General features: G+C 22.9%; 10 protein-coding genes across 10 annotated transcripts; 6 read left to right on the forward strand and 4 right to left on the reverse strand.

The window, feature by feature from the left end:
- Positions 1–376: 376 nt before the first annotated feature.
- PVVCY_0900480 (40S ribosomal protein S4, putative) lies at positions 377–1414 on the reverse strand (the record flags this gene model as incomplete). The annotated part of the gene is made up of 2 exons (XM_008626389.2): positions 377–1159; positions 1412–1414. 2 exons carry the CDS (start codon positions 1412–1414, stop codon positions 377–379), a joined length of 786 nt encoding a protein of 261 aa, XP_008624611.2.
- A 1874-nt stretch (positions 1415–3288) lies between these two features.
- Positions 3289–3971, forward strand: PVVCY_0900490 (centrin-4, putative; the record flags this gene model as incomplete). The annotated part of the gene is made up of 3 exons (XM_008626390.2): positions 3289–3601; positions 3685–3729; positions 3820–3971. The coding sequence occupies 3 exons, from the start codon at positions 3289–3291 to the stop codon at positions 3969–3971; spliced, it is 510 nt and encodes a 169-aa protein (XP_008624612.1).
- A 393-nt stretch (positions 3972–4364) lies between these two features.
- Positions 4365–6602, reverse strand: PVVCY_0900500 (translocon component PTEX88, putative; the record flags this gene model as incomplete). Its single annotated transcript, XM_008626391.2, has 1 exon — positions 4365–6602. The coding sequence occupies one exon, from the start codon at positions 6600–6602 to the stop codon at positions 4365–4367; it is 2238 nt and encodes a 745-aa protein (XP_008624613.2).
- A 2617-nt stretch (positions 6603–9219) lies between these two features.
- On the forward strand, positions 9220–10743 carry PVVCY_0900510 (tRNA-splicing ligase RtcB, putative; the record flags this gene model as incomplete). The annotated part of the gene is made up of 1 exon (XM_008626392.2): positions 9220–10743. One exon carries the CDS (start codon positions 9220–9222, stop codon positions 10741–10743), a length of 1524 nt encoding a protein of 507 aa, XP_008624614.1.
- A 1812-nt stretch (positions 10744–12555) lies between these two features.
- PVVCY_0900520 (conserved Plasmodium protein, unknown function) lies at positions 12556–14595 on the forward strand (the record flags this gene model as incomplete). Its single annotated transcript, XM_008626393.2, has 9 exons — positions 12556–12586; positions 12999–13129; positions 13258–13367; positions 13454–13569; positions 13687–13729; positions 13856–14007; positions 14148–14248; positions 14367–14425; positions 14553–14595. The coding sequence occupies 9 exons, from the start codon at positions 12556–12558 to the stop codon at positions 14593–14595; spliced, it is 786 nt and encodes a 261-aa protein (XP_008624615.2).
- Positions 14596–16059: 1464 nt separating this feature from the next.
- Positions 16060–16452, forward strand: PVVCY_0900530 (conserved Plasmodium protein, unknown function; the record flags this gene model as incomplete). Its single annotated transcript, XM_037634309.1, has 1 exon — positions 16060–16452. The coding sequence occupies one exon, from the start codon at positions 16060–16062 to the stop codon at positions 16450–16452; it is 393 nt and encodes a 130-aa protein (XP_037490420.1).
- Positions 16453–16909: 457 nt separating this feature from the next.
- On the reverse strand, positions 16910–18337 carry PVVCY_0900540 (RuvB-like helicase 2, putative; the record flags this gene model as incomplete). Its single annotated transcript, XM_008626395.2, has 1 exon — positions 16910–18337. The coding sequence occupies one exon, from the start codon at positions 18335–18337 to the stop codon at positions 16910–16912; it is 1428 nt and encodes a 475-aa protein (XP_008624617.1).
- A 1434-nt stretch (positions 18338–19771) lies between these two features.
- PVVCY_0900550 (apicoplast ribosomal protein S15 precursor, putative) lies at positions 19772–21070 on the forward strand (the record flags this gene model as incomplete). The annotated part of the gene is made up of 4 exons (XM_008626396.2): positions 19772–19862; positions 20079–20377; positions 20505–20648; positions 20792–21070. The coding sequence occupies 4 exons, from the start codon at positions 19772–19774 to the stop codon at positions 21068–21070; spliced, it is 813 nt and encodes a 270-aa protein (XP_008624618.2).
- An 874-nt stretch (positions 21071–21944) lies between these two features.
- On the forward strand, positions 21945–24421 carry PVVCY_0900560 (conserved Plasmodium protein, unknown function; the record flags this gene model as incomplete). Its single annotated transcript, XM_008626397.2, has 3 exons — positions 21945–23653; positions 24182–24253; positions 24367–24421. 3 exons carry the CDS (start codon positions 21945–21947, stop codon positions 24419–24421), a joined length of 1836 nt encoding a protein of 611 aa, XP_008624619.2.
- A 192-nt stretch (positions 24422–24613) lies between these two features.
- Positions 24614–27298, reverse strand: PVVCY_0900570 (exonuclease, putative; the record flags this gene model as incomplete). Its single annotated transcript, XM_037634310.1, has 7 exons — positions 24614–24644; positions 24754–24861; positions 24986–25057; positions 25190–25269; positions 25367–25442; positions 25575–26479; positions 26600–27298. The coding sequence occupies 7 exons, from the start codon at positions 27296–27298 to the stop codon at positions 24614–24616; spliced, it is 1971 nt and encodes a 656-aa protein (XP_037490421.1).
- Between the last annotated feature and the right edge of the window lie 473 nt (positions 27299–27771).

Genomic DNA, 27771 nt, shown 5'->3' on the forward strand with positions numbered 1-27771 from the left:
TATATACGATAAGGCATATGAAGGAGGAAAAAAGATAAAATATAATGCAAGCAAAATGAAAAATGAAAAAAAATATTCACATTTTAATCTCATTAAATCTTTAAAGTTTTAAGGGGTCAAAAACTTCGTCTCTTTTTGGAATAATGGAAATGCTTACTGATATCAAAAGGTATCTATATTTTATAATATCTCAATAGTTTTCCAACATTTTCCAACATTTTCCAACATTTTTCAACATTTTTCAACATTTTTTCTTATTATGGGCTAGCCAAAAATGGCATATTAATTTAAACTATAGTATACATAATCCCTCTCTACTCATTTGTGAATATCAAATTAAAAATTATTATCATGTTTTGTCATATATTATTATGTCTTAATTATTTTGAGCCTTTAATCTGTTTCTTCTTTCTTCGATAATGTCCAATTTAATACCCTTTTCTCTTGGTAAACTGATATATGGTTTTGTACCATCCCCAATAACAAATATGTTACTTAATCTTGTAGCAAATACTTTTCCTCGACTATCTTTGACATGAATAATATCATATGTTCCTATATTTTTATCAATAGATAAAATAGTTCCTACTCTACCAACACTGTGTCCAGCTGTCACCATAACCATATTACCAACTTGAAATTTTAAATGTTCTAAAACTTTTCCTGATTCTAAATCTAATCTTATAGTATCATTCACTTTTACTTCAGGATGAATATATGGGATACTTCGACCATCATGAGTAATAGCAATTGATAATTTTCCCTTTCTTAATATTATTTTTTTTACTTTACATAATTTATATTTACTTTCTTCATTTGTAATTCTATGGGGAACAAATCGGCCTTTTACATCATATAATAATCGAAAAAATTCATTTGATTTAGTGATATGTATAACATCCATTAATCCTACTGGGAATGTACAATCTGTTCTTGTTTTATTATCAACTTTTACGATCTTTTGAATTAAAATCATTTTTACTTCATCAAAAGTTAAAGCATATTTTAGCCTATTTCTTAAAAGAATAACCAAAGGTATACTTTCAAGCAATTTGTGGGGACCACTGCTGGTTTTGGGCGCATATTGCCCATCCATTTTGTTCAACATCCAATGCGATGGTGCATTGACCCTCTTCATGTGCTTCTTTATTCCTTTACCCTACAAAGAGAAAGTGAAAAGTGAGAGTGATAAATGGTGAAGTAACAAATGAAATAACATTATGTACAAATAAACATATAGTATGAACATGGGGGCTGTACAAGGATCTATTAATATTTTTTCATATATCCTAGCCCATATTATAAATTTAAGAATCTTATATATTTTTTCAACTCAAGTAATCTCACAATACATATAATACATTATATTTCTACATATAATTTTTTTCAGTTTTTTTTTATTTTGTATTACCATTTTTCACGAAAAATTTTAAATAAAGTTAGTGTTTTGGGAAATTTCTTTAAATGTATATAAAATTTAAAAATAATAAAAAGTTGTTAAAACTTCTTAACAATTTGTGTTTTATATAATAAAAATAAATAATAAATTTTAAAAAAAAATTATTTATTTGGAAACGTTCAAAAAAATTAAAACTATATAATAACTCTTTTTAATTTAAATTTAGAGTATTCTCATTCTATACATATTATTTATAATTAAATACAAAACCTTTATTATTTATATATAAAAAATTATTATATGTATAGTGCCAACAAAGGATATTTTTTAATACATATATATATATGTTCTTATTTTTTTCGCACTATAAATATGCTTATAAATTTATTGTTATTTTGTATATTTCCCAATGACAAAACAATTTTAATGCATACCCTATATATCATAATTATTTTTATTCTCACCCTATTAATATAATATATATAGTAGTATATCCATTATACAAAAGCAATATTTTCATTTTTCATGCTCCTGTTATTATATAGAAGGATTGCATATAATATATAACAATTATTATATATGCGCATAAAATATATATATCCCTTAAAAATAAAAAAAAAATGAAAAGGTTAAGTATATAGGGGAATAAGGCTATACACCTACACCACTTCCATTGCTAATAAAAATTAGCATATTATTTACAATCCCATAAACAAAAAAAATAAAAATATATTTTACTTATTTACTATATTAATTGTAATTTTTTTTAAATTAAAAAGAATAATTTATCACAATTTTATTTTTTTTTATTTTAAATATTTTACAATTTTAAAACCTTAAAATTTTAATTATATTAAGCAAATTAAAACAAGTTCTTTATTTATTCCCCTTATAAAGGGGGAAAGAGGGTCTATAAAAAAAACTATGGACAAAAATGTCAACAAAAACATAAAGTAATAATACAAAATAAATGATAACAATGAAACAATACTATAATAAGCATTTGTTTATTTCCTCATTCCTTAATATAAAGATATCGTTTTAAATTCGGGGATATGTTCTTTTCCCTTTTTCATTACATATGCTACCTTACTAATACAGCCAAAAAAAAAAAAAAAAAGTAAAAATAGCTAGATTATAATATGCTGTATATAAATTATACTTTTGAATATTGTCAACTAAAGTTTTGTTAAAACTATTCGAATAAGAAAAATAAAAATTCCATTTTTAAGATTGCATAATGTATACTTTCCACCTTTTGGAAATTTGTGTGTAAACTAAAAAGAAATAAAGTCTTTCTCATAATATCCATTAAAATAATAACAAAATTGAGATGAATATATTTTTGTCAAACTTATTTATTTTATGTTAAAATAAAATATTTTACTTAGCTAGCCATAAAAAAAAGCTGTATTTTTTTTTTTTTACGAGGTCATAAATTTACAATCTTTAAGTCTAACTTTTGCAAATTTTGTATAGATATGCATAATATAATATTATATTTAAAAAATGGAAAATTTCCTAAAATTTTTATAACAAACTATGCAAATATTCTTTATCAATATTAATTATGCTAAATATTTTTATCTTTTTTTAAAATACCCTAATTGCTTACTTCCTTAAAAATTATATACAAAGGCCACACACATATATATTGTATATTTTTTTTTTGTCATCTTTTAAACACAAAAAAGTGTATATAATTAATTATACATAACGATTATTTTCCTATTTTGGAAATCCTTTTAAAAAAAAACGAGACATTTCCTCAACATAATTATTATTCTTTATTTGTTATAAATGATGCCAATGTGGCAATAACTTTTCTTAATAATGCATATTGTAAATCAAAAAAAAGATAAAAAAACAGACAAAACATAAACGTCACAATGATAGTCGAAGGAAAAATAGAAACAGAAATTAATGAAGACATAGAAAAAGAAATATATGAATGCTTCTCATTATTTGATACAAGTAAAAGTGGGTATATTGATATTAGGGAATTTTATTTTGCTTTAAAATCTCTTGGTTTAAATTTTAAAAAAGACCAAGTAAAAAAATTATTTTTAGAAATAAAAAATAATATTGATGATAAACTAAATTTTGATGAATTTTTTGATATCGCATCAAAGCATATAAATACCAGATATAATGAAGAAGAAATAGATAACATGTTTTCACTTTTTGATCCCAATGATACTGGTACCTAAGTAGTCGTAATGCTTACATCTCCCATTCTTACACTTCCCATATGCTTACATTTTTATACTTTTTTTACAATTTAGGAAAAATTACTTTGAGTTCTCTTAAAACGGCTTGCGATGACATAGGTAGGGAATGGAAAATGAATGGTACATGTCCTATCCATTTATATAAGCTTATCTAAAGCTATATATAATGTGTGTGCTTCTTTTTTTTAGGGGAACACATTGAAGAGTCGGAACTAAAACGTATGATCGATTATGCTGATAAAAATAATGATAAATCTATTGATAAAAGTGAATTTAAAAATTTGGTTTTGTCTATTTGGAAAAATGCACTCTTAAGTGATTTGGATTCAGATTATGAATAAAAATTTTTTAATTTTTAAAGTTGAAAAATTGAAAAAATTGAAAAATTGAAAAAATTGAAAAAATTGAAAAATTGAAAAACCGAAACATATGCACATGCATTAAATGGTGATAAATTAAAAATGTAAAAAATTAAAAGTAAGAAAAAAAAAGTAAAAAAAAAAGTAAAAAATATAATTTCACATTATGCGACAATAGGGGTGTGACAAAAAAGGGGGTAAAGCCATTATTATGAGTCGGCAAAACCGAAAAATAAGCATCAAAATAAACATAAACATGCCATAAAAATAGAAATAAATATGCATCAAAATAAACATTAAAAATGACATAAAAATGACATTAAAAATGACATAAAAAATGACATAAAAATGACATAAAAATGAGCCACCTCATGCTTATTCGTGCAAGTAGTAGCTCATTGTTGATGCGCTTTCAATACTTGTAACTATACTATCTACTTCAAAAGATTGATGATAATTCTCATCAAATAAACTAGCATAAAAGTTAATTTGAGATCCTGTTTCTTTTCCATATGAATCAAAATTAGAAGCAAAAACAACTGTATGAGAATTTTGTAAAAATATATATTCATCATCTGTTATATGTAAATCTTCTTCATTTGATGTAGCCAATTTTTGTATTACTTCATTTTCTGGTAATTTTGTTTTCATTGTATTTAACATATTTTTATGTACATAAAAATAGTTTAGTAATGTCGAAACTGGACCTACACGTTGATTTGGTTTTTCTAAAGTCAACCATTCATTAGAAGCCCATTTTTTTCCATTTTTCTCTAACTTATATATAGATTTTTTATTATTTGAAACATAAATATAATTATTTTCTTCTTTATTATTATTAGTTAAGTAGGTAATATAGGAAATATATTGAAATAATTCATTATCTTCTTTTGTTTTTTTATAAACATTAAAACATTGATATGATTTATCTTTTTGATTGACAACACATTTATTAATATAATTTTTTTCTTCATCATTACATGCTACATATACAATTAGTTCACTATCTGTGCTATTATATTTATCTATTGATAATCCAAATGGTTGTGGTAAATTTATTTTTACATTTCCATTCTTTAAATGTATATATATCATATTATCTAATGGGTATGATAATGCATGTACACCTTTTACAGACTTATAATCAAATGCTATATAATTTTTTAATCCATCAAATACAATATGACCAGTATATCCCTCACTATAATTTTCTGAAGGGTTTAAACTACTAACAAAATTATTTTGAGCATCATAATAACAAACTTCATCAAAAACTTTATTTTCTTTAGAACAAGTACTTGAACATATTGCATAAGGGGATGTTGATAAATGATTATTTATTTTTTTTAATGTTAATTTTTTTATATCATTATTTGGAACCGATTTAACATCACGAAGATCTAAACTTCCTTTATTTATTGTACAATTAAATTGATTTGTCCATAATATATCTAACATATATTTTTGATCTTCAACATTTTCTTTATTTTCATTAATATTTTTATTAGGAATATTAAAATATTTAGGTTTATTATTTTTTAATTGTTTCATCCATAATTTTTGCTCTCCTGGATCTTTACGACTATCCATAGATAAATATATATCATAAACACTAAAATACATTGGATTCATATCAGAACTATACATATCTATAATATTAAATATTTCAATTTCTTTATTATTATTTATATTTACACTTGCTAGGTATATACAATTTTCAGAAGAGGGTTTATCTTGAGATATTTTTTTTGTATTAATAATTATATAATCACTAAGATTGTTTGTCATTGGATTAGTGATCGTTTTAGAACTTAATCCTAATATTTTTTCATTCTTTTTTTCAAAAGAATATATTTTAATACCTTTTAAATTAGCATTATTTTTTACATTTTTTCTATCAATTACAGCTTGATAAACATTTTCTGCATTCTCAACGACATATAATCTGTCTTCTACAATACTAATTGAATTAACAACAGATAAATTTTTTCCATTTAATTTTTCAATAATACTTAATATGGTTATATATCCTTTATTTTCATCATATTTTATATGAGCAATGAAATATTTACTTTTTATTGTACATATCAAAAAAAATTGATTTTCAACAACATCAGATATTATTCCTGTATAAAACATTTCATCATTGTTAAATAGTTTGTCATATTTTGAATCATTAATGCTAACCATTGAAATTTTTTTTTTTTCTTCATCAGCTTTGTATATATCAAGATCAGCGACAATTAAAACTAATCCATTATTAGCTGCCATACCAGCTATATAATTTTTATCATTGAATGTTATTGGCATTACATTTAAATTATTTTTGTATAAATATAAAGAATTTTGAAATTCTTGTTTTATATAATATGTTGGTTTTTTATTTTTTTTACTATTACTATCTATTGTCATATGAGGTATACAATATATTGGAAAATTCATTAAATATTCTGTTTCTAATTTTATTGACTCTCCTTCACTTATTACACGGAGATTAGATATAGTATTTAGTTGTTCTGTTAATATTAATTTTCCAGAATGTTGTACATAATATTTACAGTTCCCACCACTGGCAATGTAAGCCACTGCCAACGCAAACAAACATAGCATCATCTTAATTAAATTTTTAATAATATAAATATTTGTAACTTTTAAAATGTATAGGATATTCCCATAAATCCCTTGGCTTCTATTCCTTTCTATATACACTCAAAGTGATAAATTTTTTGTTTTTTTTAAAATTCTCTTTCTGCAATATTATATCAATACAAAGTGTGTATTGGGATAGTTAAATAATATATAAGTAAAAGTAATGCAAAACAAAATAAACTATGTATATATGTTTTTACAAATATAATCAAGTACGCTACTTAAAAAATAACATAAAAAAAATGTACATATATTATGTACATATTTATATTTACTCGTTCAGGCTTCTATGCTAAAAACTAAACAAGTTCTTATCATAAAAATCAAAATTATTTCATTATAAAAAATGTATAAAAAACAGCGTGAAAATGCACACTCCTTTTTTTTTTTCTTTTTTTTCACTTTTTGTTATGCTTTATATATTTATGTAATTTTACTTTTTTAGAATTTCTTCAAAACAATAAAATGACTTTTTATTTTTCTACCCTAATAAAAAAAATCCCATTATTATTTCATCATTTATATATTTATGTACGTATTAACGTAAATTTTATTTTTTTTTAATTAGTGAGAAAAAGTCAAATTGATATTAATTGGAAAAAAAAAAAAAATTGTAGATATATAAAAATCGGAAAAATATAAGAAAAAAGTAAAAATATGAAAAAAACAATGAAAAATAAAAAAATAGAAAAAAACCATTTTTTATATTAAGGTTATCTATTTTTATTTAAATTAATAAAAGGGATATATGTACATTTATTTTTTTCTCTATACTTTTTTTGCGCAATTTATTAACGGCGTTTCAAAGCATGCAACTTCATTTTAAGAACTTCAATAAAAAATGTATTATCCATTTTGTTTAGGTTGTACAGTGTCATAAATTAGTCAGAAAATGAAAAAGAAAAAAAATAAATATAAAAATAAGTACAAAAATAAATACATTACTTCTACTTTATAAAATGGAAATTTTTTATTCACCCTTTTGCCTAAACCCCAAATATTACCTCACCATTTCTATCTACCATTTTTTTTTCTTTTTTTCAGAAATATTAGGTGAAAAAAATTCGAACTACCTTATAACAACAATCTCGAACATAAAAAAGATGGAAAAAAAAAGGAAAAATTGTAAAGAAAAAAATAAAAAAACACAACCTAATAAATAAGTTTTTATATAAATTATTTATTAAGCCCTATACAACCCTCTTAATAAGTGTAAATCACTAATAATATTTTTTTATAATTTTAAAAAATGGGGGAAAACCTTTTCTATATCTGTAACACTATTTACCCACAAATTAACTACACAATTTTTTACTATTCATTTTTTTTAGTTTGAAAAAAAATAAAAAATATTTACTGTTTCAAACACATATTTTATAATACACAATTGTCACACCAATCTTTATACACTCATTTTTTTCTTTTCTTTTTCTCCCCCTATTTAACACCAAACAGTTTATTTCACAAAAGAAAGTAGCAAACCTTTACATATTAGTGATGACACACTTTTGTATATACATATATAATAGGCATATAAAATGGAAATCACATGAAAATGTATATATACCACATTCTCCTAACTCTTTAAATATAGGCCTATAAAAATATACACTATATCAAAAAGTAGTGTAAAAAATAAAAGTGAAATACTTTATTTCCCTTCAAATTTATAGAAACAAATAAAGTTTTAATATTATAGTTTTATTATGAACAAATATAATTAGTTATTTGTTATATTCCTTTTACAAAATTTAATAAATAAAATGAAATATTATGCATATATTTACATAAATAATATTATATGGTTTAAAAATATAAATGGATTATCACATTATTTTGGAAATATTGTTTTATAAAATTATAAATTATTTAAATAAAAATATTTTTTATAAAATTATATATTATTAAAGCTGGTATTAATTAAAAATAACGTCGTTGAAAAAATACGTATAGCAAATGTAACAGCAAAATAAATGGAAAAGTCGTGGAGAAAAAAAAAATTATTTTACTGAGATCTTCAAATAATAACATTATAATTTTTGACTATATAATCTAAATTATTTTTTATAAATAAAGTTTAAAAAAGTAAAAAATAAAACAAACAAAATAAGCAAAATAATAAATACATGCCACACATATTTTAAAAGAAAAGAAAAAAGAACAAGTTAATGGATTCCAAAAATAAAAGCTATCTTTTTTAGTTATACTTTTATTAAAATAATTAAATAATAAATATTATGTTCTTTGTACTTAAAAATATAAGGTAAAAAAAATATGTTATACTATTTTTATTAATTATAAGAAAAATATGTTTAAAAAATAAATCTATATGTTTATATTTTGGGGCTATAGAAAACTATTAAGATTGAAAATTTAAGAGTGTAACCTAAATATACTCATAAATAATTTATGCATACTATAAATCATGCACACATAAGTTGAACTAACAAAGCCCCAATAAATCAAATATCTTATCACCATTTTTATGCTACATCTTTTTATACATATAGACAAATTTATACATGCACATATACATTATTATTGTTATTTCTTTTTACTTCCTTTTTAATAGATTGAGCCAATGATGAAACATGGAAAAAGTGAAAATGTTTTCAAATACATTGAAAAAACAAATGAGACGAATCTGTACAGAATAAATAAAGGACTTGTTCCTGGCATGAATGTAGAAGGGAACATGTATGTAAATGAAAGATTAAAATTATTAATAGATGAAGAAATAAATATGTATCAACTAAATAAATGCTCTACATTTCTTCCTGCTGTAATACAAATAGCTAATGTCTCGACTCTTCCTGGAATTGTTAAAGCCTCTATTGCACTACCTGATGTACATGCAGGTTATGGATTTTCAATAGGCAATGTTGCAGCATTTGATATGAATAATGAAAAAGCTGTTATATCCCCAGGGGGGGTAGGTTTTGATATAAATTGTGGAGTCAGATTAATTCGAACTAATTTATTTTACAATGATATTAAAGATAAACAAGAAGAATTAGCCCAACTACTTTTTAATCATATACCAGTAGGTGTTGGGTCTCAAGGATTTATTTTATGTAATCAAAATAATTTAGATGATGCATTAAATTTAGGTATGGATTGGTCAGTTAAAGAAGGATATTCATGGATTGAAGATAAATTAAATTGTGAAGATAATGGTAGAAGTTTATATGCTAATAGTGATTATGTATCTGTTCGAGCAAAAAAAAGAGGGATTACACAAATGGGCACATTAGGTGCTGGCAATCATTATGCAGAAATACAAATTGTTGATGAAATTTATGATAAAAAAAGTGCTAAATTAATGGGGATTGAAAAAAAAAATCAAGTATGCATTATGATCCATTCAGGCAGTAGAGGATTGGGACATCAAATTGCTACTGATGCATTAATAGAAATGGAAAAAATTATGAGCAAATATAAAATAAATGTAATAGATAAACAATTAGCTTGTACACCTATTCATTCACCTGAAGGACAAAACTATTTAAAAGCAATGGGAGCTGCTTGTAATTTTGCATGGATTAATAGATCTTCTATGACATTTTTAGCTAGACAAGCTTTTTCAAAAGTATTTAATCAATCACCTGATGATTTAGATATGCATGTAATATATGATGTTTCACATAATATAGCAAAAATTGAAGAACATTTTATTAATGGCAAGGTACAAAATTTACTTGTACATAGAAAAGGATCAACTAGAGCATTTCCACCCTTTCACCCATTAGTACCTTTAGATTATCAATATTGTGGTCAGCCAATATTAATAGGTGGCACAATGGGAACATATTCATATGTATTAACAGGAACTGAAAAAGCTATGGAAAACACATTTGGATCGACTTGCCACGGAGCAGGAAGAGCTTTAAGTAGAAATAGAAGTAGAAATGCATTATCATATTCTGATGTATTAACTAAATTAAAGGAAAAAAATATATCAATACGAGTTGCCTCACCAAAATTAATTATGGAAGAAGCACCAGAATCTTATAAAAATGTTTCAGAGGTAGTTCAAACATGTCATGACTCAGGAATATCTAATAAGTGCTTTCGTCTAAAACCTGTTGCAGTCATAAAAGGATGATGTAAATTTTAAAACCATGCATTTACAGGCTAGCTAATTAATCCGTTTTTTATTTTTAATTGGAACTACAACTTTAATTTTTTTTAATCATGGGTCATATGTACATAACCATCACACCCACATCACCCCAACATATTTGCCCAAACAGTACAATGTTTGAGATTTGTTTAATTTTAATAATTAAAGAAGAAAAATTAAGTATAGCACTATTGCCCATACATACCCAAAAATGTGTATTCTTTGCGAATATACAAATAAGCACACACATATATGTAATATGGAGTGTCTTTAATTAAATTATTATATGTGACTATACATTCACACATTTATCAAAAATCGTATTATATACTTTAAAATGATTTCCATTTTTAATGAAATTATTTACGCTCTTTTAAAGGTATGTATACATATATTTTTATTATTTTTTTTTTGTGAACATAATGTTTATATTTTGGTAGTATATTTTTTCAAAACCTTTCACAGATATACACATAAATACGTAAAATTTATCAACATTATAAAACATACTTATTATTTAATTAAAATTTTATTCTTTTTTCTTTCAAAAAAAAATAGTATCCTCTTATGTAAGAAATAAAAAATTTATATTATTTTTATTAAAAAAATAAAAACTAGCTATTATATATAAAATATGTTATAGGTAGCCAAAAAAATGTGTGTTTTTTTCGTTTTTTTTTTTTTTTTGTTTTTCACAAATAGGGAACAATATTTTTTTCACTCTGTCTATTTATCAATATTTAAGGATAAACTACAAATATTCTCTAGCTATATTTACCAATTGATATTATATTGTATCATTTTTGTTTTTTTTATCAAGTCATATAAACGTTCTATTCGTTATACACATGCTTATAACTAACTTACAAATAGCGATTATATAATATATACGCATAAATAAATATTTTTTTTTTTTGGTTAGTGTCTGATTAACTTTTTTATTAACAGCAATAATAAAAGCTATAAAAGCAATGTATATTAAATTTAAAAAAATACAATAATAAATACAGTGTAATATTATTTTCCAGATTTTATCATATAGAGAAAACTTAAAATTGTATACATAAATTTAAGTGTGAATGTAAGTATATATAATAATACACGTATTATTCATATTAATAAACTAACTAATAATACGAAATACTTTTCCACAAGGACGTATATATACTTTAATATATAAATTTGTGAAAAAAATATAATAAAATATCCCATGTTATTTGAAATTTATTATTCTTAATGATAAAATACAAATTAACAAAATTCAAGAATGAAAAAAAAATATATATAAATTTAAATAATATTTATTCATGTATTATTATGCATACGTGTATGCATATTTAAAAAAAAAAAAATTAAAAAAAATAATTGAGTCACAATCAATATTATTTATATTGCATACTACATACATTTATGCAAAGAATGGAAAAATAAAAAATGTAAAATTAATAAAAAACAAAAAATAATATATATGTAACTAAGAAGTAAATTTTATATAACAATATTATTACAAAGAAAAAGATAAATTAAAGCATAATGTAAAATTTCTATCTGTCGCAAGCAGGAAAAAAAATAGTTGATTAGCCATAATGCATACAATCGTATTATATACATATGACCGTATGCATGGTGAATTGTTTTATGTATCATAATAATAATAATACATTATAATATACATTTTATTATATATTTGAATATTTGTTGAATTTATTTGCTTTATATACATGTGAATATCAAAATATTAGTTAAAAAAAAGAAAAGGAAATCGAATCCCCAAAAATTTAATATAAATCAAAAATGAACTGGAAAAAGGCTTTAAGTTTAGCAGGTAAAAATAACATTTTTATATAGAAAACTGTACATATATACATATTATATATGGAATGCTTGGTTTTATTTCATTTTACATATTAAACAATAATATACATTCCCCTTATACAATAATATGTACATTGTATTTTGTTTAACCCATCAATATGCTGGTTCACTATATAGAATTGTTCATTTGTACATGCCTGCATATATAAAGTGTAAATAACAAAGATAAACAATGAAATTATCAAACATAACTTCTTTGTTATAACATTTTAAATTGTTTGTATTTAATTTTTTGTATGTGTCGCAACTTTTATGAGTGTGATAAATGCCCATATTTCTTTATTAATTTGTTTTTTACTGATTCATTATTTGCTAATTTATTTTACTTTTTTTCAATCTTTTTATTATATCAATTTATACAGGTGGAGCAGCAGCAGTTGTTGCCTTGACATATATGCTAATGAAAGATGATGAAAATGATGATGAAAATGATGACAATCCAAAAAGAAATAGATCAGGGAAAAGTTCCAATAGAATAATGAAAGGAGATTCGGTAGGTGCATTGGTTCATAACCATACATCATTTCATCGATGTGCTTATTTTTTGTATAGTGAATAAATTATGTATATGCCCATATTTACATGCATAAATAATTTGTATTTCCCTTCTTCCATTCTTAGATGACAAGAGAAGATTTACTTCAGTTATTAAACGAAATGCTTAAATTGCAAACAGATATGAAAAATATCGTAAAAATTTTAATTCAAGTTGCAAAGGATAACAACTATGAGTAAGAATTGCTTGTGTATATACCTTCGCGTGATTATTATTATTTTTTTGTTTTTTTACATTTTATCTTTTCATTCTATTTCGTAGCTTTATGACGGTTTACAATGAAGCAAAAAAACATAATACAATAGACCCATTAGGAAAATATCAAATTGAAATGCCTGAGTTTGACAAGGTTGTCGAAAGCTATCACAGTGATCCAGGTAAAAATATTGGCTAGCCAAATATACCAATTTAATCATTTTATTTGTATAAATATGCCTAACAATTGAATGGATATTCTCATTCTTTATCGTCACCATTTATTTTCCATTTTATAGAGGTTAAAGAAGCAGTTTCTAAACTTATGACATCCCAAGAAAAGTAATAAACAATACATATACATTATCCATATTATGTGCAAAAGATCTATTGTATTATCATAATATTTTATGGCTATTCTAACTATATAAACATAATTATTTTATTTCATTTATTATTATCTTTTAGTTACTATTCAAACATCAGCGACTCAGCAATATTGAGCGTCGACAAAATTATTGAAATACATCATTTTATGTTAAATGAGTTATATAAGATCGATCCAGAATTTAAAAAAATTCCAAATACAAATGAATTAGATCCAAAACTTATAGCACTAGGTAAGTTAACGCTTTTTTCTCTGTTGTAATATTTATTGGCATCAACTATTATTATGCAATTTTTTTATAAAATCCATATATCATATATATACTATATTATAATCATTTCCTTTTATCTTTTGTTTGCTTTTCTATTACAGTTATTCAGTCTATAATTAGTGCGAGAGTAGAGGATGAATTCAATTTAACATCAGAAGACGTAGAGGCCTCTATTGCAAATCAACAATATGCATTAACATCAGTTAGTTAAAACGGACATATATATATTAATTTGTGTTATAACGCAATAATTTAATATACTATATATTCTTCTAAATATTGCATCGTTATACATATTTTTTCTTTTCACAACTTTATAGAATATGGAATTTGCAAGAATCAATATACAGATGCAAACTGTTATGAACAAGTTTATGGGGTAAGCACATTTGAAATAAATATGATAAACAATTTTATGACATTTTTTGATAAATATTAGCTAACATGATATGCACATTTTTGATATAATAACACATTTTATCTAATTTCATTTTTTTTTTTTTTAGTGACCATTTTAAATTTATGTGTGATAGGGAAGGAGGCTATTAATAACAACAGAAACACAACATACTTTTATTTTTGTTTTAACTAAATTCGAAATATAATTTAAATAAAAAAATATAAATATGTGGATATATCTATATAATATTGGTATATTATGTGTAGTTATTTATTTCTACTTTTACCTAGCAGAAATAAAATATAATATCTTATTATTTTTTTCATTTGTTCCCATTTTAAAAGAGAAAGGTCTTCGTGGTTTTTATATTTGAATGCAAAGAAATATATAATATGTATTATCTTGTTTATATACACGGATTTAATGTATAAAGATGCGCAAATACATATGGATGAATTACCTGCTTACACATATATCCATGTGTGTGCTTGTAATGCTTTTTGTATTTATATGTATTATCATGTATTCCTTTTAAATGGCTGTTTACTAAATTTCAAGTTTTCATTGTAATTTTTATTTATTTATTTCATTTTTACTATGTTTCAATATGTATATATATACAATATTTAAATTTAAAACAACGGAACGATTACCTTCTCTTATTGTGTGTTTTTTTTTTATTTTTTTTAAAAAAAACTTAACAAAATTTTAATTAGAATAAAAAAAATATTTTTATATGTATAATAATAATTCCTTATATATTTTTTAAATAAGCCATAACGAAAATGATAATCAAGAATAATTCTATTGTTGTAAAACCTTGTATTGTTATTCGAGCATATGCAGTGGCATATAGGCTATTATATTTATATTTTTTTTAATATTTTTCATTTTCATGTTCTTAAACATCATGTAATTTATAAGAAATATAATAATATAATTTTCATGGGTATAGACTTTACTTATACAAATTTCTTTAAATATAGAGCAAATAATCATTGGTCTGCAATTTAATTATGTCTTTTTTTTGCTGAAAATTCAGTAATATATGAATGTGCATAAAAAACATGAACAGTCATATAAAAACGTCAGTAATCAAAAAATAATATGAACAGTCATATAAAAACGTCAATAATCAAAAAATAATATGAACAGTCATAAAAAAAATGAATAAACAGTGAAAAAAAAACAATTGACATAAAAAATATTAAAAAATAATATAATAGTGAGCAAACATAATGAACTATTTAGTATATTATACACCTGTCTATTAATATTAAAATAAATTGTTTCAATTATTTGTTGAAAGGAAAATAATTAAATTTTGTTTAATTCCCTTAATGTTTTTTATTATTACATTTATTCATTTGCATTCCAAATTTTGGCATTTAATAAATAAATATATATGTGAGCATATACTGATTTATGAATATATTGACCAAATAGTATACCTTCAATGATATAAATATATGGAAAACACGAAGACATTTATTTTTACATTTTCTGAAATTCACAAAATAATTAACAAGCTTATACAGACACAATCTAAAGCATAAAAATTCAAATAAAATATAAAAATTTTATTCCCTTTGTACTTCAAAAAAATATATAATATGGAAATAGATAAGCGAACACTCGTATTGATATTTGGACTGGTGGGATCAATTTTGGGATTTGTAGTTGGAGTTTTATTTAATTCAATTAATTATATTATGGGTTGTTATTTATTCATAAGCATTATTTTATTATTATATACAATACTTGTTTATACATACAATAAGAATTCAAGAGATTTTATTTTTTCATATGCAGTAACTACAGGATGGATGTTTTTAATATCTTTAATGGTCCATATTGTAGTAACAGACGTATATACAACTCCTACTTGCAGAAGCAATCGGAATAACTGCGCTAATTATATTTTTTGCTCTGTATTTGGATTTATGTCATCATTTTCTTTCTTAGTTGCCTCATATCTATCATTTAAAATAGCTCGCGTCTGGTAATCATTTTGAAGATAAAGAAGAATTGTTTATATTTATCTGAGATGAGCATTACTCATTATTTTATACAAAATGTATACACATCAATGCCGCATTTTTGCTTAACATTTTTTATTGCATTGTGTTGTTTTTCATTATAAAATTACCATTTACATAAACTTAATAAGAGTATAATTTTTAAGTTTTTTGTAAGACTTGCATTTTACAAAGTTGATTATGTGCAAAACAAAATGAGAAAAAGAAAGATATGCATATTTCATACTTTGGAAAGTAGAAATTATAAAACTTTAAAAAAATAAGAAACAAAATGGTGGAAAAATATTAGAACATATATATATGCATAATATTAAGCACCCTTAAAAAAAAATTATTATTATATATTTCTTTCCAAAGTTTTGCAACATGCATGTAAAAGGAAAGGTTGTGTGAATTAAGTAAAATTTTATTACAATTTAATATTTTAATTAACAAATTTGTTTGATTGGTCAGCTACTCTATGAGCTGATGTTTTAGCATCCATAAATAATTCATCTGCCTGTTCAATATGTTTAATATCAATAATGGATTGTCCTTCTAAACTAGCTATAATTCTAGATGGTTCTAGCAATAGCATAGCAAATCGTAAAGATGATTGAATACCAATCTTTGCTAAATAATTCATCCCATCTTCACTAATATTAATTTTTTCTGTATGTGCTCGTAATGCTAATATTTGCACTATTTCTTTTAATGTATATGGAAATGTTTTTATAATAATTAGTCTATCTAATAAATCTACTGGTATACCATGAGGTTCAATATTATCTGTCCCTTTTACAGTACATATACCTCTATTTGTTGCCATAATAACTATAGGAGCTAATGGAGACTCGATAGCTCTATTTAAATAAGAGAAACATTCAATATCTAGCATATGAGCTTCATCTATGTATAAGACTCCTGGAATAATTTCTGCCATTCCCATTTCAAGAAATTTATTTACTGTTTTGTTTATTTCGACTCTTAATTTTTCAGTTATTTCAGTTTTTTTAGGTCGTAAATATGAATTTAATACAGATGCTAAATCTTCACCAACTGTTGGATTAGCATTAGCCAAATCTATATCATGTAAAGAAATTTGTTGAACTACTTCTTTTTTTTTATGAACATCACCTTTAGGTAATGAAACATATTCATCAAATTCGATATCATATTCTTTAGAGTATGTATTACATCTACCTAATCTTTTTACATGTCCTGTATTTACTTCAATATATATAACATCACCGATTTTTATTTTTTCTCTAACAATTTGTTCATGTATTTTAGGTGCTAATCTCAATGATTTGGTACCCTTAACAGTTTTTAATGTTATTATAATAGCATTAATTTGTTTTGCTTTATTTTGAGAATATAAACATTCATTTTCTTCAACAATCATATCAACAACTTCTCCTTCATATACTAATTTTTCTTCTTTGATTTTTATATGTATACTTTTTCTAAATGCTTCTAAAATAACTTCTGTTTTTTTTATTTCATTACTATAAACTTCAGAACCCGATAAAAAAACAAATGGCATTTTTTTATTTATTTCTCTACTTATACCTATTGCTAATGCACTTTTACCGCTTCCACTTGGACCCGCTAATAATATACATTTACCAGCTAGCTTTTTATTTTTTATTAGGTCGACAAGAAATAATGCTGCTTCTCTAGCTTTAAATTGACCAACCAAACCACATGTATTATCAAAAAACATGGAATATTTTTCATCACTTAAATTTACTTCCTCTTCATGCATATAAATATTTGTATTTACTCCGAGTCCTTTTATATGGCTATGGATATTTACTCTCTCTTTTTTTCCATCGCTTGAAATGTTTATGTTAGACAAATTTATCTGCATTTTTCTGAACCAAATATGTTTTCACTTTTTTTTAAAAATTCTCACAAATACGGAAAGAAACAAATATCAAAACGAGTTGTATACACACAAAAATGAATTAAATAAATATAGTTATATTATTAGACATGGATAGAAAAATATATATACTTATTGTAAGAAATATATTTTTCTACAATTTGTATTCCAACGTTTTAAAATATGACTTGAATTTGTTTAATATATATTTATATAGTAAATTAATTTAACTTTTTCTTTCCGAATTATAAAAATGTTTATTTTATAAATGGTATTTGTACATATTTACCATAAGGTGTTGCATTCTTCTTTAAACATAATTTATGCATATCGTCTTTAAATCCTCTTTCTTTTCTTTTCTTTTCTTTTCTTCCTTCGTAGGATTGAAAAAAGTTAATTACCACCCTTGAATTATCTATTTAAAGTATAAAAAAGGCCTACTTAAATAAGCTACTTATTTATAAATCAAATGATGTTCTTTTATTTGGTATATCCTTTGTTAATTATTGTTTTAATTTTATAATTTTTAGAATACTTAAAAATCTATGCATTATATTATTTCGATTCCATTTGCCTATATATATATATATAATGATATATAACTAATTCAAAAAAAATTGTTTAAAGCTGACTTATATAATGACCGAATATATATCCTCATATATATTCCTAACAAATATGTATAAATAAAATTTTATCTTGTTACTGTAAAATTTTTCTAAAATAAATTTAAAATGAAAAATAGTAAAACATGAGGAATATAAAAATAATTAGTGTAACTGCCCACAACATAATGGCATTACTTTTTTGTTTTCCATGAAACAGTAGAATAATGCCAAACTGATTATTCCTTATATTTATAATTACCAAATAAAAAATATATAAAAAATATTAGAAAAAAAACAACGGATAGTAAATATAAAATAATTATATATTTAATAAGTGCTTCACTAAACAGTTATATGCTATATGCAAAACGTAATAGGAAAAAAAAAAAAAAAAAAAAAAAAATATATATATATATATATATACAATATTTTTTTGGGGGCATATGCTTACACATAATACTTTCAATAACATTTTTTTTCATTTTAAGATTATTTCTTTTTTTTCTACTTTTTATGTACTTATATTAATGAGCATAATTTAGTCTATCCTTTAAATTAATATTCTTTAATAAAAAGTATGATTGAAAATAAATATATACATTTAAAGGTATATAAAAATCAAGCCATTTATTTAACCCTTTTTCAAAAAAAAAAAAAAAAAAAAATGGATAATCAAGTGTGTATCAAAATGAAAGAATAATATTGTATAGTAAAATGTTATAGCCATTGATATAACTTTGTGTTTATTTTAGTTTATTTATTATTTTATCCATTAACTATTATTATGAATAAAAAAAAAAAAAAAAATTAAATGAGAATAATAAAACGATGTTTAAACTTTCTATTATTACTATGCCAATTATTAATTTTTAAAATCGAGCCCTTAAATGGATTTCATACTGGTAAAATTTATACAACTACCCAAATAAGTTTATACTTATGTTTTCCCTTTTTTCATTCTTATAAATATTACTTCAAAGTTATACAGTTATATAGTTGATATATACACTCGTTTTGTTGAGAATATGCATGTGTGTTGTCTTATGGTTTATAGGAAGGTTCATTCCATTTTTTATTTCATGCTTATGCATATAAATATTTATACACACATTTGGCAGGGAGAGGAAAAATATATTTTTACTATGATTACAGTCCCGTTGCAAACTCATCAAATTTTATAATTCAAAATAAAAATATACACAAAGGGAAATATATATATCATGGAAAACGTTCAGAAAGATTGAGAACCACTGAAAATGCATTGCCACCTCCCGTTAAGGATAATACAACTAGTACTAATACTATTGTGAAAAAAGAAAAACAAAAATCGGAAATTAATAATATTTTAAAAGAAAGTGAAAATATAACTATGGGACGTTCCTTTTCTTTTAATACGGATCTTTTATCTATCAAGCCGGTAAAAAAAAGAAAACTACATTGTTCTTGTAAATACATGAAACTGTCAATAATTGGGTCACACCTAGATACTTTTACCTTTTTAAAGTGAAAAAAAAATAATTATCCATATTTCTTTACTTTCTTAGGAACTACTAAAAGAACTAATTACCCAAAAGTACAGGAAAATGTTTGAGAGACATGATAAAGATTGTGGAAGTAGTGAAATACAAATAATTATTTTAACGTTTAAAATTTATTTTTTAACGGAACATATGAAGAAGAATAAAAAGGTAAATACTTCCAACATTTGTTTTTTATAATCTTTTATCTTATACATGCAAACATACATATATCGTATTGTATGTCTCAAGTAGATTTCTCTTTTTACAATTTTAATTAAATGGTATATAATATATTTTTTTTTATCTTTTAGGATTTTGCATGTTTACGAGGACTGTTCAAATGTGTTAGTAAACGGAGAAAGTTACTTATATATTTAGGACGAAAAAATCGAGAAATGTTTAATAAAATTACAGACTATTTTAAAATCAAAAAACCTTTATTACCTGGAACAGCAGAATATTATTCTAAGGATTTAAAATATATCCATTTTAATAACACAAAAAGATTTAAAAATAATAGTGAAAAAAAGAAAAAAGATAAAACTAAAAACAAAAAAATTCAAACTGATAAAATTATATTTGGAAATTAATTTATAATCATAATATTGAAATAGTGTACTATTCATCTAACTATTTATTTTTACAAAAAAAGTTTAAACTTTTGTTACATAAGCCTCTTTAAGGCAACACGAACTTAAAACATGTGTTTTAAGCTTCATCATTTTTTTGTTTTTACTATGTTTTTATATTTTCTCTATCACTTTTTAACTATGCTTAATGTGTATTTTTATTATATTTAAACTAAAAAAATGTATATATTATGTATAGGAAATATATATATATTTTTTTTTTTCAAAATTTTTCTTCAAAATTTTTCTTCAAAATTTTTTTCACAATTTTCACGCCGTATTTACTTTGACAATTTTGAATATCCCAACTTCTTTAGTTGTTAATTTGTTTTCAACTTAGTAATATTTAAGTATCTCTTTATTTTTACTTTTATTTTTTTTTGATTTATTGTCACCGTTGCAAAAGGTAGCTTCAAATTATTTAGCACGCTTAAGATATGTCAGAAAAAATGCATTTTCATCTTCCTTAAAATTTGATAAAAATACATAAGCATATCACATATAAATATAAGCTTAAATATGATTAATATTTATGCCTGATAAATGCTTTGCATACTTTGCATATTTCACATATATAATCATATAATTGCTGACATATTGTTTTATTTTCAACTTAATTTTTCCCTTCTTAAATGCTATTCTTTTATTATTTTTACAAAATTTTCGCATGAAACTTCATCTTATTTAGCTTGTTTTATATTCCAAGATGGCATAATATTTATGTATTTTTTTTTAATTAATTTGAATTTTTTATAAATATGTAACATTTTTTGGCATTCTCCCCCACTTTTATTTTCCTTTTTTTTTTTGCTTTAGTGTTTGATATTATAACAAAATGAAATGGCTTACTATTAAAAATGTAGAAGTAACCATTTCAAAGATAATAATAATTATTTTATATATTTTTTTAAATAGCGAAAAAATTAATTGTAAGAGGGTAGGAGGGCTATTCAAGCCTAACTATAATTCTAAAAACCTTTTTAATATATATAGTGTAATAAGCAAAGATGTTGACTTAAAAAATAAAAATAGATATACCCAAACAACCAAGGATGGAATAAATATGTACGAAATAGCTAATAAAAAATCAAAGGTTTACTTTTTGCCTTTAGTCTTGGAAAAATATGAAAAAGAACCAACTAGCCAAACCAAAGATCAAACAACTACCCCAATACAACAAAGTAATAAATCCATGGATAGTAAAAAAGAGAATGCAAATGATGAAAATCAGACAAAAAATATTGAGGATACGACTAGCCAGACTGACAATCCCACCAAACAAACTGCATTCGAATATTTGGAAAATAATTTAATAAATGTAAAAAAAGAAATAAAGAAAATGACATCCTATATAAATGATTCAGACTTTTTAATAGTCCCAATAAATTATAACGACATATTAAATCAACATATATTTGATATTAAACCATTTAATAATTTTGTAAACTCACTAGATACAATATTTGTTTTAAATGAACAACCAAAAAATAATCAATATAATGTCATATTTTTAATACACAATTATAATGATAAAAATCCTAATGAAGAAAAAATTGAAATTATGAACATTTTCAGATTGTTTTTAAAAAATCATTGGAAAGAAAAATATGATGAATCAATTAAAGATTTTTTTTTTTTTCAAAATAGTAATATTATTGATATAGACAAAATAGGAAAAAGTATAACCCCAGAAAATTTGCATATAATAAAACATGACAAAAAAAATAATCTTACTAATATTCAAAATTTAAAAGAAGAAAATCATTTTTTTAAAACTTATAATCCTAATACCCTTAAAAATATATCAAAAAAAAACTATTTTTTATATAATTTTTTTTCAAATTTAAAACATGATATATTACAAGAATATTTAAAAATATCAAAGGATCTTAAATTAGATATGCCCTCATTTAAAAATATTGGAAAGATAGACATTAAAAAAACAATTAATAAAATCGAAGAGTTACTAAAAATGTTTGAAACATTTCAAATAAATCAAAATATCATAAATAATTCAAATAATTTTACCCAGCTTAAAAAAAAACAATATTCTTATTTACTTGGAATAATTTTAACTGATTTATTAGAAAGATATGAATATAACCTTGAACAAATTAGAAGTTATTTATATCAAGTATATAAAGAAAATATTAAAAAAATTAAAATATCATCAAATATAATATATGATTTAAAAAGAGAAATGAATTCAATCGATAATTTATTTGAATATTATAACTCTAAAATATCATTTTTACACTATTTTAAAATTAAAGGAAATAATTTTGAAAATAAAGCTAATTATATATATAAATATAATAAACTTAAACTTTTACAAATTTTAAATGAAACAACAAGTGATATTATTAATTATTATATTTCAAAGGGCCTATATGTTCGTGATTATTATTTTAATTCCTTAATATTTTCAAAGAAATTTACATTCCTTAATTATTTACTTGAATATATTACTAGACATTTCAAAAATAAAATTAACATTAATTTTAATTATCTCTCCCCAAATGCTTTTGGATTCTCATCATACAAGTAAGACAACTTTTCATATACTCCTATACATATCCATAATATATATTATTTCATCTGTTTACCTAATATACACACCCATTATTAAAGTTCTGTGTGTGCATTCGAGCTATTAAAAAAAATTATGTACACGTGGTATAATTGGCTAGCTGGCTAGCTATTCTTGTTAAGGCCTTTCTAAAAAAAAAAAAAATTTTATTCTCATTTGGGAATTTAGTTATTTACTAATTAACCAAACTATCTATGGCCTCTTATTCTATTTTTATATTTCCAAAGAAATGTTTTACCACGTTAAAAATTATATTTCAAAATAGTGACAAATGCTTAAAGAGTTTACATGCAAATATGCATATATAATTATGTATGCGCTCTTTGTGTATTATATTTAATAATACCACCAATTAAGCACAAATTTGACATAAAAAAAAAGAAAAAATAAACACAAAACCAAGAATATGAAAAATACATACAACATATGTCCATGTATAATCTAAATATACATACACATACAACATATATTTTATTTTTTAGGGACGATATATCAATATCACCAAAAAAGGATGTTATGATTACTTCAAGTGAAATAAATCAAGTGGAAAAAATGTAAGCTAAAAAAAAAGGCATGCTTATTTCCATGCATAATATATACACTGCTTTATTTGTCTACTAACAATTACTCATGCTTGTTTATTATTTTTTCTTATCTTTTTGTATAGAAATATTCCTGCGAGCCCTTACTCCAAAATGCTATTGTCGTTGGAAAAAAAATAACTCGACAAATGATTTGTATTTTCTTTATATACTTTTTTTTTCTTTATTTGATTGAACCAATTTTTATGTTATACTATTTTAATTATATAAATATTATAGTCCATTTTTTTATTTGCAACATTTTTTTAATTTTTTAAATAAAATCAAACACATTTCCATTTTAATAAAATGTCTGTCACATTTTTTATACTCCTAGTATCGGTGCTCTCGTCCATTTAGTTCTCTACAGAAATAACAAAAAAATTAAAAAAAAAAATGTCATAATTATTATATAAAAAGGGATATTTTTTCATTTATCTATTTAAGTAAATGCATACTATATATTGGCATACCTTAACTTATATTTAAGCCTCGATATTTTTTTGCTCTTTTCATTAACAATCTTATTTATCATATTACAATTTATGAATGGCAAATGGACTATGTATTCCCAAGTCTCTCTACAAACATTAAAATTAACAAAAGTAAAAAAAATATAAAATGAATCTCATATATGTATCACAAATTTTATGATCGCTATTTTTTCATTCAAAGGTAGCCATTTCTCTATTTTCAATTAATTACTTTTTTCCATTTGGGTCTATTTTAACATTATCAGGAAAAAAGGATTTTACTTCATCTTCTGCATAAACATTTCTGAAAAGGCCAAAAAATAAATATAAATATAAATGAAAATGAAAATATTTGCATTAATTCCCTTGTACTGAGCATATAAATAGTGCACTATTACATATTCTGTGCCATTTTCTGTGTCATTTTCTGCCTTACTTATATGCATCTGGAAGGAGGTTTTTGTCCTTTTGTGGAAGCACACTAATTAAATGTGTGTAGGCTGAATATGGTTTTCCCTAAAAAATGAAAAAATGAAAATATGCACATTAAAAATATAAGAAAAATATATGTAATATACTGGTTTAACAATATTATGGCATGAACCATTTTTACCTTTTCAAAAAAAAAGTCAGACTTTTCAAAACTTAGCAAGTCGCTACATAGGGGGGCATAGTGATATGGATATTCCCTTTACAAACAAAATAAAAATAGAAATAAATTAAATAAAATATACACATTGTGAAATAGAAAGAAAAGAATGGTATATTTAACTTGTTTACTTAATAACATATATTCTATTTCTGTTATTTCTTTCCCTTACCAATGCCAACTTGCACATCCAAAGTGATAATAGTGCAAATTCCAGAATAAACCCTCGATGTATTTTTTTACAATTTGCTGTATTTCCTTAGGATCACTAACACCAAATTTGTGGAGATAATAATATGACTTATATTTTTGCTCATCAGTAAATTCAGGAATATTTTCATTAATTCCTCGTTTTTTAAAATACTGAAATTCTTGTCCACTTAAAATTTTTAAAATTATTTTTAGACGCTCTATATGGACTTTATCTTTGTATGTTATATAATTAGAATATTTATAAATATAAAAAATATAGGAATTTAAAATTTCATTCATTGATCCTTCATTAATATCTATATTTGGGATATGGGGTAAAAAGTCATTACCAACAAGAAATGATAAAAATACAATATCATCTATTACTCTATTTATACTAAAAATAATATTTTTTTCTTTTTTTAATTTATTTATATATGTAGCTATTTGTGTTTTTATTGAACTTCTAAGTTTATATATATCTAATATTTCAAAATCATAACTATTTAATTCATCATATTGTAAATAATAATCATGTGTATATTTATGTATTTTATTAAAATAATTATTAACTGTTTCTTCATTGGATATATTTGTATTTTCCTCAGATTTATCTGTTTCTTTTAATTCTCTATTTGCTGATATTTCTTTTTCATTATTATCAGATTCAGTTGAATCTGAATTACTATTGACATTAAATTCATATTGTACCTTTTCAATAGTATCTACTATATTATTATGCATCGAATCATTAGTTAGCTTAAATTTATCTCTCAAAATAAAAATATTATTTAGATGTGTAACTAGAGATAACATAATTAAATCGGCGTCCAATCCATAGATGCAATGATTCCAATTTTTGAAGTTGCTATCGTTCTTGCAATTCTGCATTAACATGATGAAAAAGGGAAAAAAAATGTTGAAAAAGGAAAAAAAAAATGCTGAAAAAGAACAAAGAATAAAGTACACACACATGAACATACAAATTTGACAGTTATAGATTACCTCCCTAATGTATTTCAAAATTTTGTGTTCCCCTTCGCCTGGTACATCCGAACCAGAATATATAATATCAAAGTTAAAGACTTTTTTTTTTTTTAAAATTTTAAACCATTTATTTAAGGTTAAATTTATCTTGTACATAAAATCTGTTCCTGTAGTTATACAGTTAGGATTAAATAAATTTGGAGTATTTGAATTATCATGAATTTTAAATAAACTTAAAAATCTTCTTTTTCTTTGTTGATTCATTTTAGCTTTTGGTGCAACACCATCAACCCCTATATATACTAATTTTTGTGGTTTTATCAAATAAAATAAATTTTTTAAATAATGTAAAATATTAGAAAATAATTCATGCTCATTATATATAGGTAATGCATCTTTATTAGCATGAGTACAATGATGAATAACACCATTCATATCTATATAAAAAATATCAACTTTTTTTTTTTCTCCATCATTAATTAATTCTTCTCTAACTGTTGGATAATAAGAGGTTAACCATTTATACATTCTTGGTATTCCATATAATTTATTATTTTCTTTACTTTTTTGTCTTCTACTTTGGAATCTGCTACTTTTTCTATTTAGCATATGTATATTCCCATCTATTGGCTTTACATAGTACATATGTTTTATCCCATATACCGAGTATACCATTCCATTGATTAGCCATATTATAATTCCAATAAGTAAGATCATTCTTTAGTTTCATATTTTAACCTGTTTTCACTTTTCTTTTTTAATTCACACATTTTTAAACAAGCATTACAAAAAATTATAAAAAAATATAAAAAATAATAATAATAATATGCAAAAAATTAAATCACTCAACCAAACTTCTCAACCTCTTCTTCCATTTGATTCTTTTTAACATAAAAAGTAAAACTGCTTTTAAACCAACTTTATAAACATGTTTGAAAATAACATCAAACTTGTTTATCTCCTCAAGTAGAACTTCTTCGAGCAGTTTCTTATTTACATACAATTTTCAAAATCGGGAAAATATTAAAAAAAAATAATATTAAACATAATTTATTATATATGCTTTATGATTTATGATTAGAAAAAAGAGGCTAAAAATTATCTCAAGTTATTACATGTATTTTTTTTACTATACATGTTTAAACGGCATATTAAAATAAGTCAATATCTCACATTATTTTTCAAAAAAA

This window comes from Plasmodium vinckei (genome assembly GCF_900681995.1).
Source record: "Plasmodium vinckei vinckei genome assembly, chromosome: PVVCY_09".
NCBI classification, from domain to species: Eukaryota; Apicomplexa; class Aconoidasida; order Haemosporida; family Plasmodiidae; genus Plasmodium; species Plasmodium vinckei.